General features: G+C 37.2%; 2 protein-coding genes across 6 annotated transcripts; both read right to left on the minus strand.

The window, feature by feature from the left end:
- Positions 1–7276: 7276 nt before the first annotated feature.
- On the minus strand, positions 7277–10245 carry LOC137717237 (COP9 signalosome complex subunit 5a-like). Its single transcript, XM_068456535.1, has 6 exons — positions 9766–10245; positions 9177–9458; positions 8947–9094; positions 8768–8850; positions 7767–7844; positions 7277–7649 (listed from the first exon to the last, which is right to left on the minus strand). The coding sequence occupies exons 1-6, from the start codon at positions 10168–10170 to the stop codon at positions 7542–7544; spliced, it is 1104 nt and encodes a 367-aa protein (XP_068312636.1). The 5' UTR covers positions 10171–10245; the 3' UTR covers positions 7277–7541.
- Positions 10246–10678: 433 nt separating this feature from the next.
- On the minus strand, positions 10679–18447 carry LOC137717235 (protein KAKU4-like). Of its 5 annotated transcripts, none has more exons than XM_068456531.1 (13): positions 18054–18447; positions 16941–17014; positions 16267–16382; positions 15666–15751; positions 15464–15582; positions 15018–15200; positions 13901–14171; positions 13270–13316; positions 13067–13109; positions 12879–12957; positions 12203–12276; positions 11489–11582; positions 10679–11411 (listed from the first exon to the last, which is right to left on the minus strand). In XM_068456531.1, the coding sequence occupies exons 1-13, from the start codon at positions 18310–18312 to the stop codon at positions 10985–10987; spliced, it is 1872 nt and encodes a 623-aa protein (XP_068312632.1). In that variant the 5' UTR covers positions 18313–18447; the 3' UTR covers positions 10679–10984. The 5 variants fall into 5 exon arrangements, with proteins under 5 accessions (XP_068312632.1, XP_068312635.1, XP_068312633.1 ...); XM_068456534.1 differs by having other exon boundaries at positions 11489–11588; positions 13079–13109; positions 13952–14171; positions 18054–18446; XM_068456532.1 differs by having other exon boundaries at positions 11489–11588; positions 13079–13109; positions 18054–18446.
- Between the last annotated feature and the right edge of the window lie 561 nt (positions 18448–19008).

Consider the following 19008-nt stretch of genomic DNA (forward strand, 5'->3'; position numbering starts at 1 on the left):
ATGGCATGTTTAATACCAATGTGTTACGACTAATGACTTCTGGATCATCTGTTTGGTTTTTTCTTTGCTTATATATGCTTCGAACCAGAAAGCCAAGTTCCTCTCTGGCTCCTGAACAAAATACAACTGCAAATTGATTGCTTTCGATGGCTTTTTAAGGTGTAATTATTATCTTCTTTCTTCTATAAACCACTTCTATTTCTTCGATTTTTATCCTTTTAAAGGTCAAATTAGTTGTAACTAGCGAAGGCTTCATACAAGAAAATGACCTTAAGAAATGTGATGGTTTTGACTTAAAATTGCAGTATTGCACGAGGCACGACTATAATATAATATAAATGCTTTTCGAAGACAAACCCTAAATATGCCATAATTGGATATTTCTCAAGCAATTGGTGTACATTTTTATAATGTTTAAATTAATTTGTTTTGTGTGGTGATAAAAAATTTCAAAGGCTAATTGACCCTTAATTTTTGAAGAACCCTACACCAGAAAATGCCTAACCATCTTTTTCTCTTATTTGGGCGGTTGAAAACTCAGAAAGTTGACAGGTCTTAGTCTACTCTTTCACATACAACTGCAGCGGCAAACTTTTGACCTAAATTTTTTTAGCTTATCTGTTTAGGGTTTATAAAAACATATGTGATTACGAATAGAACAATTAAAAATGACTAACTCTTTGATAGAACGACTTTTCGTCCTCTATCTCCGAAATATGTAATGACTTGATGACGCTATATCAAAAGCAAATAGGAATGTCTTTTGGGAGATAAAATCTTACTTTTTTTTTTTGTTTTATGAAACTTATCCAAGGAACAGAAGAAATATCAATATGCCAATGATCTTTGAAAACAATAATTTTGATAACCATTTCGTTTTTTTTTTTTTAATTTTTTTAATTTTTTAATTTTTTTAATTTTTTAATTTTGTGTTACATATAGAGGAAACCAAAGAACTGTAGAAGAGTGGATGAAGAATATTGAGAGAGATGTACAATAAATGTTTAAAAAAAAAAAAAACGAAATAATTAGCAAACGGGTTCTAAAATTTTATCACCCAAAAAAAGATTGACATTTGATTATGCTTTCAGATCACAGACTTTATAGCCATATTCTATATGTCTACAATGCCTTGGCGTGATAGTTTTGTTGTCCAACTTTTTGTATGGCCAAAAAAGAGATTCATTGTTCTAAACATATGAAATCCAATCTTTCCAGTAACACATAAAAGAAAAGCATACTTAAAAAGAAAACTGAAGGTAAGATCTCATGTGATATCCAACGGTTGAGATTTAGTAACACACAGAATATTATGAGGTTTGGTCAAAATAATACAACCACCGTCCACGTGGAGCCTTGGACTATATAGATTTGACACACGTTAGACTATAGTGATAGAGAAGAATACTTGAAACTTTATTTCTTTTAGACTTATTGAATCCTTGGAACTTAATTGAAAAAAGAATTAATTAGTATAACACCCTAATTTTATATTGTGAAGGCTTCTAAGTTAAGCGATACAGTGGTGCTATCTACGTCCTTTTTTTATTCTTACATCTCTTTTAATTTTCAGTCGTCCGATCAATTAAATTGAAGAAGATTAAATAACATAAATTAATATGGTACATAAAAAGTAAAAATGTGTATGCAAATAATATCATCCAAGTGATATAAGACACATTACCCTCACGCTGACAACAAGAAATTAAGCAAATCTTGGTGTAGCCAAGTTTTCCACAATAATGTGCTTATGTCACTCATGTTCGAATATTTATTGTCGTGATTCGTAAACTCATTTGTAAAATGAATATAATTTATGAGATAAATATATTAATTTAGAGGTCTTAAAATGATGGTGAATGATGCTAATTGAGCGTGACTGACTTAATTATACCGAAGAAAAGCAACCTTCACACATATTTCCGTGCAGAAGAACCCTCCAAATGACTTTCATCACCTGCTTTTCCGTCGGTATCTGATTAGCAAAGTCCTTATCCTCCAATTTACGTTCATTTGGGGGACACGTGGCTCGATGGAAATATATTTTTATTTATTTATTTTAGCAATTAGCATTGCTTTATTTTCAATCGAGTTATGCGGAGCATCAGGCCAGAAACAGAAGATAAAATGAAGTCATAGCAACATTGTACTTGAAGCCGGTACCTTGCGTTGAACATTGAGAATTGGATTCATTTGGATATTATTGTCTAGAGCCTAAGGATCAACATATCTGAGCTACACAGAGTGAATTTGACGGTCTCCATTAACTCATTTCGCCGGTACACCACACAAATCAACAATTCTGATTTCTTTTACACATTAATCAGCAGCTCAAATGTGTTGATCATTAAGCTCTAGACACTAAGGTTCGGAGCTGATCCAATTCCACAACGTTGTACATGAACTTTCCACAGGGAAAAGTCAGTCTACAGTTTTGGACACTAAGGTCTAGAGCCGATCGAATTCCACAACATTGTACATGAACTTTCCACAGGGAAAAGTCAGTGTACAGTGATCAATTTAGTATACTTGTAGCTTTTTATTTTCTAATTTGATTGCTCAGATGGATATTTAGTGATGTAGAGTTGTTTGTCACGTGATTAAGTTTATTACTGAATAACTGAACAATTCAATTGAAGACATGTTTAAAGTTTATGATGTGTTTTCATGCTTATAACTTGGAAGTAATGATTCGGTCACTCGAAATCTTTTGTGTGTCCTTTGAGAACTGCATACATATTTTGCATGATTTTCATCCTTTGAGACCCGTATGCATGCATCATGCTTAGTTTTTTATTGAATGATATATTATGCAAGAAGGTTTTCAAATCAGAGACCATATTAAACGGGAAAGGATCCTCTCCGGACCCCTTCCAGCCGGATCCTCAGGATTCAGAAGATTGCCTGCAAGGCTTGCCTCCAGCAGAGCCGGGAAGCAATCGCAGCTTCTTCTCCTTCCTCAAACAGGGTCGCGAAGCCACAGTCGCAACCTTGCCTTGAAATAGCTAGGACCGCGAAGCCATCGATCCCAACTACGATTTCGATGACGCCATCGTCTCCTCCACATCCGTGCCCCTCTCTCAACCCTCCCACCATCAAAACCAACGCCGCTGCTGTGATCACAGCTTCTCCTCATTCCAATGGCGTCAAGGTCGGCCAAATGTTTTCTGGCCATTCGATTTTCTTTTGAACGGATAGGATTGAAGGATCCTCTGGATCTGGATGGAAGGGATCCGGAGAGGATCATTTCCTATATTAAACAGCATCTTTGCTTTGCCACTCGAAACCGTAGCTAGCAAAACATATATGGTTCAATATTATTATGCAAAAAATGTATATCAAAGTCGTACTGGTCCATGGTTTTTGGTTCCACAGGGCCCGACTACGTACGTCTGCGTCCCACCAAATGGAAACCTTTACGACCAAATAAGAAGAGATTCTTAACGTGGAAATGCAAAAGCAGACAATACTGGGAGAAAAGAAAGGTGGAGAGCAAAGATGCCGTGAGAATAATTGGTTCTGCTGCTGTTGCTCAAGATATGAAGCCCTATATGACCTCCAATTTTATTGGCACCAATGCTTTTTTCCACATCACTTGGAAGATGATTCTCAGCAGTAGGCACGGGTCTTGTCCCAATTACATAAAGAACAACTTTAACAGCACGGATGCACTAGTATCGCGATGTCTTGTATCAATAATACAATTACATGTGTAAGTTTTTCTTTAATAACAGTGTATCATTAACATGAAATATGAGAATAATAATGTACTCGTACCATGTAAGTTGCTCACAAAGAAACTTTTTACCCTAAATGGCAAACTATTTTACCAGGAAATCAGAAATGTTTTCGGTGTGGTTCCTGTGGTACGGTAGAAATAATGCAAGTCCCCACATGTAACTATTTTGCAGAGTTGATATGGATTGGACAACCCACTTACTAAGTGGGATGAGCATTTCATGAGTATTCCTTCTCACCACCTCTCCCTAGCAACCTCCACTTTTTCGAAGGGTTCTTGGAGCATTTCATCAAGTTGAAACTAGTAATTTTCAAACACCAAATTTATTCGTCCAATGATGTTTTTGATCGATTCGAATTTGAGATATTGAAACTTGTAATTAGTGTTCCATAATTCAAAAATAAAATGATGTTTTCAAAACCTTATTTGTATCAAATAAATAATATATTGATCACGTATACTGACACATTATTTAATGAACAAATCTTATAACTCTAACATTATTGTGATTCAAATTTGTGCAAAACTAATAGAATTTCAACTTAACCATTCGTTATAATAATTCCTTGCGGTTGCCAGGTTGTAAACTTATGTTCCAATAAAGGACAATGACCCTCTTCCTGGGAATTGGATCCCCTCCTAAGCAAATGGTGGGGATCCTCATGATCCACTACCACGGGCCGTTGGATTTTGATCCAACGGCTACAAACAGAAGGTCTCTCTAAAAATTATAATAATTGTAGCCCTTTGATCAAAATTCAACAACCCGTGTTAGTAGATCATGAGAATTCCCACCATTTACTTAGGAGGGGATCCAATGGACGTGTGAAAGAGAAAGATGTTGCAAAATCCAAATTGGGGTCCTCTCATATCCTGAAGTTGATTTTGTATTGGGAACTTGATTTTATTGACAATTTTACACAAACACTATATACACATTATAGTATAGTTTTCAACTTTTCAAATATTAATGGCTCGTTTAAAAGTACTTTTAAATAACTAAAATCACTTTTAGAGAAAATATTTTCAGGATTTATTTGCATTTTTACTAATAATTTGTTCCAAAAATATTCTTACTAAAAACGCTTTTAGCCATTTTAAAAATATTTCCAAATGAGCTTTAAAACTATTTTATTAAACCCCCTAATAATCAAGTGCATGTAGATGTTGAAACATGTTAGATTTCACTTTCAAAAGATTACTTGATTAAACCATTTGGTGCTTTTAGATTTACAAGCAAAAGAAGACAAGAAAATGAATGATTTGGTCCCAAAGCGTCTCCCTATCTATGTGCAATTATAGGGGTTAAACAACACATTGCACGCCATGCAAATTGAATATATAGTTAGAGAGATGAACAATTCAATCAAGGGACATGAAAGAAAGAAGATAGATGATAAGTTGGGCAAATATTTGATGGGTCACAGAGGTGAATGAGAGACACAAATTAGCCTAATGCAGATAGCACACTTTGTGGTGGGAAAGTGTACAAAGCAAAGCATTATATTTTTCTATTTGGAAAAGTCATAAGCTCATGAATGTTTCCAACTATTAGGGTACAAAAATTGAAGCACACAAGACAATGGCATGCACCTAACCCTAGCTAGTTAAGTGGTGGAGGGATTTTGGCATGTGAAATCGTCACAAGTGCAGAGAAAGTTGTACACTACAACATGGCTAGCTACATTGAAAGATTTTGCGTGTGAACAAACCTTTTTGTTATCTTGTAACAATCTAATTCTACCAAAAAATGGTGGAGAGAGAGAGAGAGAGAGAGAGAGAGAGAGAGAGAGAGAGAGAGAGAGAGAGGGAAAGTCATGATTTGCTTGGGGAGAGAGAGACCACAAAAGAACCCGCTAAAGAGATAGAAAATGGAAGATTTGTTTAGGCTTTTAGTTCATGGAACTTCTCTTTCTCTCTAGAGTGGGATGGTGATTGTGAAAAAGATGGTTTTGGGATCCCAACTTTGCAGCAGCAGCATTTGCAACAAAACCTACACAAAGTAGGAAAAAGACCCACGAGTGAAGCCTTCTGTTTCATTTGCATGTGGAAACCCACTAATATACACTAAACGTGTGTGTGTGTGTATACACACACATATACATATATATATATATATATATATTGTGACTGTGTGTATATGTGTATATATACATAAAATGGGGTGTCCCTTATTTCCCTCCCTCAAAAGTCGTTTCATTTATTTCCTCCAATCTTATTGGATGCTTGTATAAATAAGTAGCAATTGCATTTGCCTTCCTCATCCTCCCAATTTTCTTGCCTACCGCGTATGGTTTTTGGCTATCTTTTAGACCCTTTTTTCTTAAATCTTTTGCAGCATGCATGCTCATGTTAGGGTGCTCCATCTGTTAGAATTTCCTACACATTTAGCAATGGACCAGAACGAATAGTGACCCGCTTAGCCATCCCACGTAAAAGTTTGTATGAGAGAAGCATTTTTTGCCTACTTTGATGTTTAATGATGATACCCAATTTAACCCCAACAATAGAGTTTTATAAAGAAAATTGTTTGTGGTTTGTTTTTGAAACGGTAGGGAATCAAATTTGAGTGACTTGTTCAATGTTTTAAAAGGCAAAGGCGCAAGCAAGGTGATTTTGTTAGCCCCGCCTAGGCCAAGACCTTGAAGCGTGAGGCTAAGCCTTACTGGATTTAAATAACTGGGGACTACTATGGGTTATTAAAAATTGGGAGACTATTGTAGGTTATTAAAAAAAAAAATGACTTGGCCAAAACGACATGAAGAAGAAAACCTTTTTTTTTTTTTTTTTTTTGACAAACAATAGTATCTACACTAAAATGGTAAGGAAACTATCGTTTGTTCAAAAAAGCTTTCTTAGAAAGAAAAAAAAAAAAAAAAAAAAAAGGTTCTCTTCCCTGTCGTGGTCGTCTTCTTCGTGAAACGTCGCCACACAATAACAATTATAAAGTAAAGGATAGAGCCCTTTGATTTCGATTCCGATCATTGATGGATCTAGGAACACCCAATCAACCGCCTCAAGCACACCTTGACCACATCTAAGCAAGTTTTCGCCTACTCCCACTGGGTAGAGGTGTTATCGCTCCTGCTCCGTCTCCAAAGCCACCTAGGTGCGCCTCGGGGTGTGTTTTTAAAAACATTGGACTTGTTGCATATAAAGAGTTAAGTAATGTTCAAATGTCAATAGTCATTCCTTCTTACAGACAAATCAGAATTTGAGCGATTTATTATGTGTAAGGAACCAAACAATATTAAAAATACAAACACTCATTCCAGAAATACAAAAACAAAGAAAGTCAAAATAATAGTTTCCCACCCAAAAGCTACTTTACCATATTCTAAATTCAATGTTTTTAATAAACTCCCTGCTTAGTAGGTTACGAGTAAATCAAACCCCAAAAAGGGCAAAAAAATGGTAATGCAAAGATTTTGAATAAAAATTCAATTTAAGCTTACAAGACCAATTATTTCTTAAATTCATATATTTCCATGAGGTAGTTTGGGCCTCATAGAAATGCAAAGGCAACACAATTCACCATTCGAGCCCCAAAGCCTAATTCCAATAGAAGGATTAATTTTGTCAACCATACAGTATATAGATAATATGATTAGCAAAATGGAAATTCCGAAGAAAACAAAAATAAAGCACCAGCACCTCGAGGATTTACAAAAGCATAGCAACAGAATTTCAGCAACAATGGACTCAAAATATCGGGATCATAAACAGTGACCCGGACTCCATCAAGGTTTCCTTCCGGCAGTGAATCATCTCCGCCATCAGTGCTGCCGCCAGAATGCCAAAATCAACTTTCAACCATTGGTTCAGGGTCAGAAGATGGTTCCGCGAGAGATGGCTGTAGGAGAGATCTGTTGGATTGGCGTACAGAATTGAAAAGAATGTCCTTGATAACCTGAGCAAAGACAAATAAGAGCAACTGTGTTAATTAAGGACAAATTGGACGTTGCTATAAGAATCCACTGCACCAGCAAACAGAGGATATATGAGGATTGGCACGGCCAGGGGTTACCTGTGACATCAGACCATGCACCTGCTCGACAGTTATCTTTGCACTGTCCCGAGTAATTTTGGCAAGTTGGGATTCTTCCTGCAAATTCATGAAGCCATTCAAATTCAACTACTGCCAATATAGGTAAGCAGCGTGAATGATGGTTAAATATTAACAAGATTCTTATTATGTAACATTCTTCTCTAAATCACAAATCTCTCCTGCACATGAATGAAATCACCCAGGCATGCATTCTAACATTACCTGGATCTAAAATGCCTATCGATAAGGGGGCAAGTGGGACCCACATAGAAAGGATAGCAGAAGAAAAGCTGTGGGTACTATAATTCTAAACAGTTGAATTTGTTGAACAAAAACGTTTTTTTTTAACGAGTGGCAGGCAAACGAGTTGAATTTCCATATAGCATGATATCCAGTGGCTGCTAAATTTTAAAACAGAGGCCAATGTTCCAGAGAAGATTCAAAAGTGCTATATTTTTGTTTTCCTGGTTTCTTTAGGAAAAATAAATAAATACAAAAACTTAAAAACTGTTTCAAAGCTGAGAACAAGAATCAAGAATACAAGAAACAACACAAAGGCAAGTCCACATGATTCTCAGACTAGGCAAATAATTTGGTTCTTTATCCTTTTGTTTTTCTTCTTAATATCTACAGAACTAGGTATACATATATTTATCAGTTTGGTTTCATGAAAGAGAGAGAATAGAACTCAATGAAAAGGGAGAATGACACTATGTTCACACATCAAGTTTGCATGTAAATCCACTCATAGACATATAGAATGACGAATTTTATAAATGTGTATTTTGCATAGACTAGATGAATATAAGGAGTGGCACTGGAATCCATATCACCTTCCTGCCCTAACCTTCTCTATGTGTATATATATATGAGTAACAGATTTCACTTAGCAGTTATACTTGTATGGTCCAAATCCATTTAAAAGATAGCTCTTCTAAATCAAATCAGCGATATAGAGGGAAATGGGAAGAGAGACTTACCTCTCTCTTTCTTTGTGGGGGTGTTATTAATGGCCCAAAGCGAGAATGAGCCAAATGATTCTCTGCTTGCTCTAGCTTTTCAGCTGGCATGATTCAAAGAACACGACTTAATATTCAGTAAATAATCTAAGATATACGGAAAATACTTGAATAGGAAATATGGACAGGTAAGAAAGTACCTAGATCAGAAATTTGTCCAGCAACATAGTCTCCATTACCCAATAAAGGTGAGGAAGAAAGAGTATTCACCCAATACTTGTTCCAGAGCAAATCCAAGAGGTGAGTGTCAAGAGAAGACTTGAAATAAGTGATATCCAGAGAATAATACTGCATACACAAATACAAAAGAAGTTTCAGATAATAACAAACCAAAGTTCCGCAAAAGAACTCTAGGATAATAACATCACACCTGTTTACAGTGAACACCAAAGTCCTCAATTTTGTTCAGAGGAATGGTCTGATACTCGGAGACAGGATCGTCTGGAGGCTTATATCCATCTGGGTACGTCCTGAATGCACCAATGTCAACTTTTCCAGCAGACACAGTTCGAGTTGGATCAATAACAACAGCCAAAAAGGGCTCCTGATATTGCTGGTTAAGCATCTGCGTCGAAACATCAATACCCGAAAGCCAGCATCCATAACCCGGATGAGAATGGTACCACCCAACCACATTCTCCAACCGCCCCGCCTAGGCAATAAAACACTCAGTAAGCAGATTACCTTGCACAAATAGAACTAATACATGGACTCCAATACAAGAATCCTACTCCACAAATTAACAAAAACGAAATTTGAGAAACTATGTCTTAACACAAACCCCACTAAGAAACCTAGCAAATTCAATTTCTCAGCAACTATGTAAGAAAAGAGCAGCAACTCGATGACGCAATAGCCCAACAACAACAGCAATTAGGGTTTATGAAAGCCCAAAAGTTCATGCCTTAAACATTGAAAAACACAAATAATTTGAAAAAAAAATCTAAAAAATCACATACCTGCTTATTGGTTTGGGAATATTCCACCATATACTCATAGGCATCAGCCTGAGCATTAACCCTAGTCTCAGTCCCTTCAACAGGCAAAGCAAAAGCGTCCATGACGATAATGGCGTCGCCGTCGGTCTTGCCCTGCATGAGGCCCATAACCTCGATTGTCCCGCCGGACCGGGCGTGCACAACCATCTTCAAGAGCGCGAGGGCGGAGATCTTGACGCGCTTGAAGTAGTGGGGGTCGTTGGCCCAGGGCTTCTCCTGCTGGAACTTGGCCTGAGCCGCCTCGTCGTAGTAGAATATGGCGTCGGCCGTCGGGTCCGCCTTCGGCTTCGCCACGCTCGGCGGCGTGTCCATGGGGATTATGTTGTTCTCGAGCTCCCATGTCTGCTGGGCTATTTGCGCGTCCATGGTGTTTGCGAAAATGTCTCTGGGAGACACTACTGCGTCCTTTGATGTTAATATACGACTCTGACCGTGCGAGTAATTAAGCGAAGTCGATTTCTACTAAGAAAATAAATAAATCGCCATTGGGCTGCCTTTTGTGTTTTCAGGGCTCCTTCGGAGAAGAGAAAGCCCAAGGAGCAAAAAATAGTTTTTTTTTTTTTTTTTTAAAGATCGATATTATATTTTAAACTAGGGTGCAACTTGGCCGGGTTGGTCAGATTAGATGGTCAACCAATCCTAACCCAACATTCGGGTGTGGGTGGGGTTCAGGTTCATGTAGGTTTATTCGAGTTCGACTTTAAATTAGGTTGGAGCTTACTTAGATTGGGTTCGGGTTTACCCAACTTTATCGAGTTCAATCCTACAACACCTTATTTTATAAAATGTTTCAAATTTTCATCAAACAACATCAATATATATTAGATCCCGGCAATATCAGCCACTATAAAATTGCCTACAAGGAGGAACAAAATCATTACAATTAGCGAGCCATGCAAATGTAAGGATCACTCAACATGAGAAAATTTGGAGAGCTGTTACAACACATCGTGCAAACTCAAACAGGCGGTTTTCACAATTCCAATCAATTAGGAACATTCTCTACAACTTTTTAAGTCTAGCTAAACGTGGACAACGACCCGTGGCGTAAATACCTGACAGTAATTCCTACCCTGTTCCTGTTGACATGGAACCCGAACAAAACGAAACACATTTGCCAAATTACATAAGTTAGTATACAATAAATTACACTGTAAGGTACAGAAACCACAATTCTGTGTCATTTGCCCCGCGACCTGCCTCTCCTGTTGGATCTAGTTGGTCTCTTTCCCTTCTGCTTCTCCACAACAATGTCAGTCTTGGCTACCGGGCTTGGCTGGGTCAGCTCCTGTGATAACTCATTGGGCATACTAGAGCTGTTTTGGGAGCCACTGGCAACGAAATCTTTGTCCTTCGTGACATCAATATAATTTTCAATCAGTTCGTGGACCTCAAAAGTAGCTTCATTCAAATGTGCACCATCGTTTTCCTTTGCGGCACCAATATCGTTTCCGTTTTTGCTGGTGACCTCGCCAGTAGGTTCATTCAAAAACTCACGGTTATCATTTAAAGTGAGATCTGCAGCTGCAATCTCATGACTCGAGCTGACTGGATTATTTTCCCCATTGAGCACGGCGTTTTCTTCTGTGCCCAACTGTGCAGACAAACTGAAACGAAGAAAGGCAATGCAATAAGATTATGCAGATAATGCAGCGCCAAAACAATGACATCAACAACCGCTTACTCAGCTACTGAAGAACGGAAACCATTTGTGGTATAAGCACTTCTTGATGCAGTCGCTTCTGTTGTCAAGCACGTTACATCGTCTAATTTTGAATCTGAAACTGAAAAGTAAATAGAATATAAATACGAACGCCTGATGCACAACCAAAATGCCTAGTCAAATGTCAACTGCTATCCACAACTGAACTTCAAAGATTTATGAATGGCATTTTTCAGACTCGATAAATTATTCAGTACAAAATAGAACTGCGTTATCCAAGCTACATACATGGTGTTCTATCCCAATAAAACAATGATATAACTGGAATTGTATTACTTGCTGACACAATATGGTGAGAGTATTATGCATGACACGTCAAGTAAAATAGTTTTAGGTGATAGGTTGATAGCACATATAATCCATTGGAAACGAAGACCAAGTGAGATGAACATGTCCTCCCACAGTATCTAATTTTTTGAGTAAGTCAACCTGGATAAAGTGTTGACATTCAGAGTTTAAAGCACATCAACAATGATATACTACCGAACAGTAAAGACACAGTTCACACTAGTTATTCAGCCAGACAAACAAAATTTCTTTGCTACATATACATATTAGTACAATACATTTGAATGCCGAAATGGCCAGCACAATATCAAACATATAACCTGTACGATAACAACACAAATGTGTATGCTTATATAACCCACACAACGACAGGGTCGAAAAGTTCACCTTGTATGGTTGAATTTTGTTGTTCAGACCCATTAGTGTCCTTATGTCCATCAAAATCACCAGCACCAGCATCACTGTGACGTACAAGGGGAATTGAATGTGATAAACCAAACAAATATCGAGGGTACAAAATGGAAAAATAAAGGAGGAGGAGGGGAAGAGGGGGGAGGAGAGGGGGAGGGGGGGAAGGTGAAGGAAAGATCAAAATCACCGACCCAAACTGTACAGAATGGGAGTTAGGCGCAGCTTGGCCCTTGTATCAGACATGCTCAACAATAGTAGTTTCTAAGTTACTACAAGAATATGAGGATGCTAGGAAGATGAAATATCAACTATTTCTTGTAATTTTTAAGTTTTTATTTAGAACTGCTCCTCAAACACAGGAGCTATGGTATTCGGAGACAAAGAGTAGATGTTGCCTGACAAGTATTGCCGTGTCTTATCATGCTGAGGTCAGATGACACCCTTAAGTAAACTACAAGTTGACATGCATAAACAACAATTTTAGGTTAACCACAAGCTGATATTTGAAGAATCATAAGCTTGCTTTCAAATGGTACCTGTAATCTAATAACGATTTTTGGGTATGCATTGAATAATTTTTTAAGAAGCTATAAGAATTAGTTGACAGAAGTTTTCTTGGCTAAATAAGAAACAATTCCGTGAAGGAGCAAACCTGGGAGCAGTCTTGATATCTTCAGATGCCTCGAGTCGTTGTCCAGAGCTTAACATCTCTTCTAAGGCATTCTGAGAACCTATTTGATGGACAAACTTAAGTGAGTAAAAGATGAATTAAAGTATAGTATACTCATACATATGCATTAATATGAATGTCCAAAGGAAGAAGATAAAAGTGAAAATTACAAGAAGCATCACCCTTGCCACCCATAGAAGCGGCATCTGAATCCTTCACAAAAAGAAAAGAAAAGGTTATAACAAGACAGCTGGTAGCACAATCTTTATCAGACTTAAAGAAAAAATAAATAAACCATATGTTAGTAGTCAGGTTGCAACAAAATGATACATATGCATAAACAGTTGTGATTTTCTTCAGAACTGATAATTACCGGAAGTGGCAAATCTTTCTGCAATCCATATTGTGTCTTCTCCGAAACTGAGAAAGCAGAAGATGGGTTATTTCCTGTAATTTATTTTCCTTAACTCTAAAAATTTATAGGGGAGTGTTACTGGCATTCCAAAGCAGTCATCTTACACTACTCTTTCATTCATTTTTCTATAAACTCATTTTCGTTGAAGTGTTTTTGGAAATTGTTGAATTAAGAAATTTTTTAATTGGTTGACTGAAAAGAAAGAGAATCCCTAGTGTCTTCCCCAAAACTATACGAGCAGAAGATAAGGTCCCACATGTTAGTTTTATTATATTTAATTTCCATATATTCTAGAAGTTCAAGGCAAGTGTTATTGGAACTCCAAAATAGTCATTTTGCACCACTGTTCTACGATTATTCTCCTTTCATTAATATCATCTTCATAGTAGTATTAATGGAAATTGTATCAATAAATTCTGAGATTAAAATAATTAAAGAGAATATAAACGAGGAGCGTATGCAGACTCTTTTGGAAAGCCAACAAAATCTCCCATAAACTATGAAATTATGCAATTTATTCATCTACTGATGACAATGGATTATTGGACTAAACCAACAGATTTACTGCATTCCAGTCAAGAAAAGATACCGTTGGAGCCATTGGACGCAGTTATTCCTAAGGACAAGTTCAAATTCGAACCTATGGCATTTTTAGAATTGTGAAGTTTATCTCCCACATCATCTTCTCGTTGGCCACCCGGAAAAGAACCCAAGACACTTCTCTTTTCTAAAGCAGATGTGGACCAATCAATTCTTGTAGAAGGTAGGGACCTCAGTAGTTCTTCTGATGCCTTAGATCGTACTCTTCGTATTTCCTCCTGAATATTCCAGGACCCAGTAGCAGGGGCATCCCTTTTCAGCTGCATTAACTTTTCAGATAGCACAATCAGCATATCAATAACGACATACATTCCCTAATTTCTGTTTCACTAACTAAAACACAGAACACAGAAAGAAAGAAAGAAAGAAAGAAAGAAAGAGAGAAAGAAACATGTGAGGTTCAACATCAACATCCAATGTCTTATTTATTAAGTTGCATTTTCAATTAATAAATGGTCACTACACATTTATATGAGAAAAAATTTCTGTCATGCTTCATGTTCCCAGATGTGAGTGACAACGCCATCATTGGACCCAATAAATTGTCTTGACACCTCGATAAGTTCTCTGTGGATTCACTCTACTAGGTTAATGTTTTGGCTTGTCTGCCTAAATATTAAATCACTAACTTTTCAAGGTTTTCTCTGCATTTTACAACTTTACAACCTATCCTTGCTTACAAAACAAGCTATTCTTACTTGACCCAGCATACACAACACAACCTGACATTTTTTTAGTCACTGCAAATCGACAGACTCCGTAAAATCTGCAACTCAGCCTTGCTTTGCGTAACACAGTTGCAGATAATACAATAACCAGAACTCCCCTAACCCACATATCTTTCTGATTCAGAAAAAGTCATCATCCATTTAAACAACAAACACCCAATCTTAAACTGAGTTGCTAGTCTTTGTTCACTTTGAAAGTCGATCTCCAGCCTCAAGCTTTGTCACATACATTTATCATTAACCAAGACCTGGCATCTATATAGACTGGAGTAGTAAATAACCTCCCATTAGCAATACTGTTTGAGTTTAGAATCTACATCCTACCTGTCAGAAACCCAAAAGCGAAAAAGAAATGACAAGAAAACTTCCAAATGGTACCTTGGATGTAGACATAGAATTGCCACCAGTTGAATATGGGGTTTCTTCGTTGAACAGTTGCATCCCTATTGATGACGGAGATCTCAGTTCTCCATGCTTAATAGAAGGAGATGCCCACGGAGGACGTGCCCGCATATACACTTTGGCCACATCCACCGGTGAACCACCTTCGTCTTCACCACCCTGCCCCAACAGGATCAAATTGAAAATGTGATACATCAGACTTTGGTATCTCAACAAATTGCTAATATAAATTCAAGGAGAAGCTAATAGCATATATCTTCGATGTAGTTTTCTTTCATCAAAATATTGAAAAGCTTACAATTGCTTATTTGACATAAAAAGACAACTTATAGAAGATTTCACCCCAAAGATAAAATGCCAAACATGGGAAAAGAGACAGCACATGATAGCCATGATATAATACCAGAGGAAAGAGCACTAACTTGTGGGAACATAAGAGCGCTCAAGGTGTGGGTTCCATGATCCAAAACTGGCTTTGAAGTTGATCCCAATCTCTTCTCACTCAACCATTTTTTTGCCTCCATAACAGGACTCTCTACATCTGCAATGCAATTAATACCAAAATTAAAAAGTAATTGGTAAAATTTCTAAACCTGTTTCACTGGAAACTGTTAGGTGTCTCACCTGGTCTTGTATTCTCTGCACCTTCAGCATTGGTAAAACCTACGACTCTCGATTTAATAATCTTTATTAATCTATCACATTCTTCCCTGGTCAAAAACAAAGTTGAAGTCAAATAACTAGTTAATAGGAATGAAGAATAATTAGCAGAAAGGTTGCATGATACACAACAGTTTGTGAAAACCTCTCTATAACACAACAGATTTCAGACCAATACAGTATAGAACCCATAAAACATTATGTTCATGGTAGAGTGCTTATAAATTGAGGACAAGGCCAATGAGTCAAGGCATATCCTAGCCTGGAAGTGTGAAGAACCATCTTTTACTTTGATAGAAGAACCAAGCCTAAGCACTAAACCTTAAGAAAATATTTCTAGAAATCAAGGTTCAATAACACGAGATTCTCGAAGTAGAATAAGAATTTACAGACCTCAATGCAGAAAATAAATTAGGATGATATATATACACAAACAAATGACAAGCAAACATTACAAGTCTAATATAAGTAGAAGAAGGATGAAACGAGCAACAACCAAGGGAAATCCAAATGTGAAATATAAAATTATAATGATTCATCTTTAATCAAGAAAGTGCAGCATTACCTCGAGAAGGTCTCCTGCATAAGTAGTTGTTCAATTACATGCTTGTTGTTGCTCTTCCCTAGTGTTGCTGGGGGCTCCTTCTCAAGGAACTTGATCTCTTCTGATGTCCCATTCCTCTAATTCAACAACAAAAATCAACATTGCATGTCTAATGCAAGAAAATGAAACTGTAGAAGCTAAGAAAAACTGAAAAAGTGGTTTAACTACACGTATTGTGTTACTGTTCATAGTCCCTGGACAGCCCTGAAATTTATACCTCACAAAATTCTTGGTAGCCCCACATCATATCCCTTTCTTACTCAACTAAATCGCTTACCACAAGCTTTTTCCACAACTTTAGTTCCCAAATAACCCATTGAAACCATCCTTAAAGATCACCTTCAGTGCTGTAAAATATTCACAGCCTCCCTTTTGTTCCTTATCATCCCCATGAGTATAAAAACTTCAAACTAGTTTTCTACAACCTAAGTAAGGATATGACTACAACCTCTTGTAGAGCCCCATACACGAGCCTAAATTTGTACGTTCATCAATGGGAAATTGGGCATGAGTCAAATGACCAAACTGTTTGAAACATCTAGCATAAGTTCTTTCAAATGCTCAAAAAATTGCCCAATTGTAAGCATACCAATGCGTGCAGAACAACAGAACAATACAACATGTAGAGCTATTACCTTATTCAATCCATCATCTTCCTGGGTCGAAATATCTTCATTATCATCATCAGCCTCATCGTCAGTCCCATCCTCTGAAAAATTAGACAAGAAATCCAGTAAAAGGCCACGAAAACCAAAGGGCAGCATTCTTTTTTCTTCACTAAAGCACAAAACTGCCATACTCTTTAATACATCAGACAAACCGAAATCCACCACTGCTATGTACAGATATAACAAGATTAAGAAGGGAAAAAAAAGAGTAAATTGTAGCAATGGTCCCTTAACTTTAACTCAATTGGAGCAATGGTTCCTCAACTAAATATTCATTACCATTGGTCCCTCAACTCATCAAAATGTGCAGCTATGATCCCTCAACTAAAAATCTATTTCCCATTGGTCTCTCAATTTTAATCCAACTGGAAAAATGGTCCCTCAACTTTAACCTAATTGGAGCAATGGTCCTTCAACCTTAACTCAATTGTAGCAATGGTTCTTCCAACATAACTCATTTTGACAAAATTCTAACGAAGTTGACAAAAATGACTATAGCTACAGATTTTGATGAGTTGAGAGACCCCAATTGTAGCAATGGTCCTTCCAACATAACTCATTTTGACAAAATTCTAACGAAGTTGACAAAAATGACTATAGCTACAGATTTTGATGAGTTGAGGGACCCCAATTGTAGCAATGGTCCTTCCAACATAACTCATTTTGACAAAATTCTAACAAAGTTTACGAAAATGACCATAGCTACACATTTTGATGAGTTGAGGAACCAATGGTAATGGATTTTAGTTGAGGGACCATTGCTCAAATTTGATTAAAGTTGAAGCACCATTGCTATAATTTACTCGGAAAAAAATGCCATCTTTAAAATAATTTATTTTCCAAAAAAATTACGTTTACTCCTAAATTCCAAGCATGTAGCACACAATTAGAACAGTAACTCCAATTTTCTTAGCACCAAAACCTAATCGACCTACACATTCAACCTATCAAAACTAATTTCCGGATCGGAACTAAGTACAGTATCGATTTCCGGCATTTCAACTACGAAATTACCAAAACATACACAAATTGAGCTTCATATAATCACTGTAAACACATACAAATGCAAAATTAGATTACCTGAGGAGGAAGAAGAGGAGGAGGAAGAGTCAGGACCAAAGACGGAGGAAATAATCTTCCCGGCGCCGCTGGCAATCTTACGAGTAGGCGAGTAGATGAGCCGGGAGAACCAATTAGGGTTTTCGGGTGGTGTGGGATTGACAAACCTAGGCCGGTCGTAGGGAGTCCTAGCACCGGCGTACCGTCGAGGGCGGACAATTTTGCCGCCGGATCGGGAGTCTAGTGCTCGGCGAGATCTGGAAGTGGCGGCAGTGGCCATGGCCGCTCTCTCATGTGAAGGAGGGAGCCAAATAGGGAGGGAATGAGAAATAGACAGAAGAAGTCCGTTGTGGAGGTTAAAAAGGGGGTTGGGGGTTTGTTTGTGTGTTTTTCGCAGTCTGTCTCATCAGAACATTCTATTGTTGAGGTTTGTAATGTGACGGTTATAACTATTTTGTTTTTTTGTTGACTATTTTATTTGGATTTTCAGTTCTAAACAAGTCATTGTTGATGTACTTTACTAATCGGAACCATTCAGTATTATATATATATATATATATATACACACACACACCCATTGACGGAATCAGAATTTTATAACAACGAGATTATAATTTGAGCCAAGGGAACATCATCGGATCATTTCGTCTAGCTTCTGGTGAGTATCTGCCTAGTTATGCTGCATTTGTCCATTTTATGGAGGACTATCATGTGAGCTTTTTATCAAACATAAGAAATAAAAGAAGAAAGAAAAAGGAAAGAAAGATAAAAATTCTCCAAATAACTATACATGGGGTTGCACAAAAGAAACAGTGGTTTGTAATTCAGTGTTTTTTACTTATTTTTTCAGTTTGTGGCAGTCATGTATATTGTCATACACAAATATACAAGTAAATACATATTAAAATTATGAAGCTATTAGGGTCATGAGCAGCCAATGATCTCATGTTGGTTCCACCACTGTATATACTAGTTT

This window comes from Pyrus communis, chromosome 15 (assembly GCF_963583255.1).
Source record: "Pyrus communis chromosome 15, drPyrComm1.1, whole genome shotgun sequence".
NCBI classification, from domain to species: Eukaryota; Viridiplantae; Streptophyta; class Magnoliopsida; order Rosales; family Rosaceae; genus Pyrus; species Pyrus communis.

Bases quoted from the DNA above. Each gene is read 5' to 3' on its own strand.
- LOC137717237 (XM_068456535.1), bottom strand. From the start codon at position 10,170: ATGGACGCGCAAATAGCCCAGCAGACATGGGAGCTCGAGAACAACATA. The intron at 8,851-8,946 runs GTACTTTCTTAC...GAATCATGCCAG, and splicing joins TGGACAAATTTCTGATCTAG to CTGAAAAGCTAGAGCAAGCA. The intron at 7,650-7,766 runs GTAACCCCTGGC...GTCTTTGCTCAG, and splicing joins TGCATGGTCTGATGTCACAG to GTTATCAAGGACATTCTTTT.
- LOC137717235 (XM_068456530.1), bottom strand. From the start codon at position 18,312: ATGGCCACTGCCGCCACTTCCAGATCTCGCCGAGCACTAGACTCCCGA. The intron at 15,752-16,266 runs GTAATGCTGCAC...GTTTTTGACCAG, and splicing joins ATGCAGGAGACCTTCTCGAG to GGAAGAATGTGATAGATTAA. The intron at 12,958-13,066 runs GTAATTTTCACT...TCCATCAAATAG, and splicing joins TGGCAAGGGTGATGCTTCTT to GTTCTCAGAATGCCTTAGAA.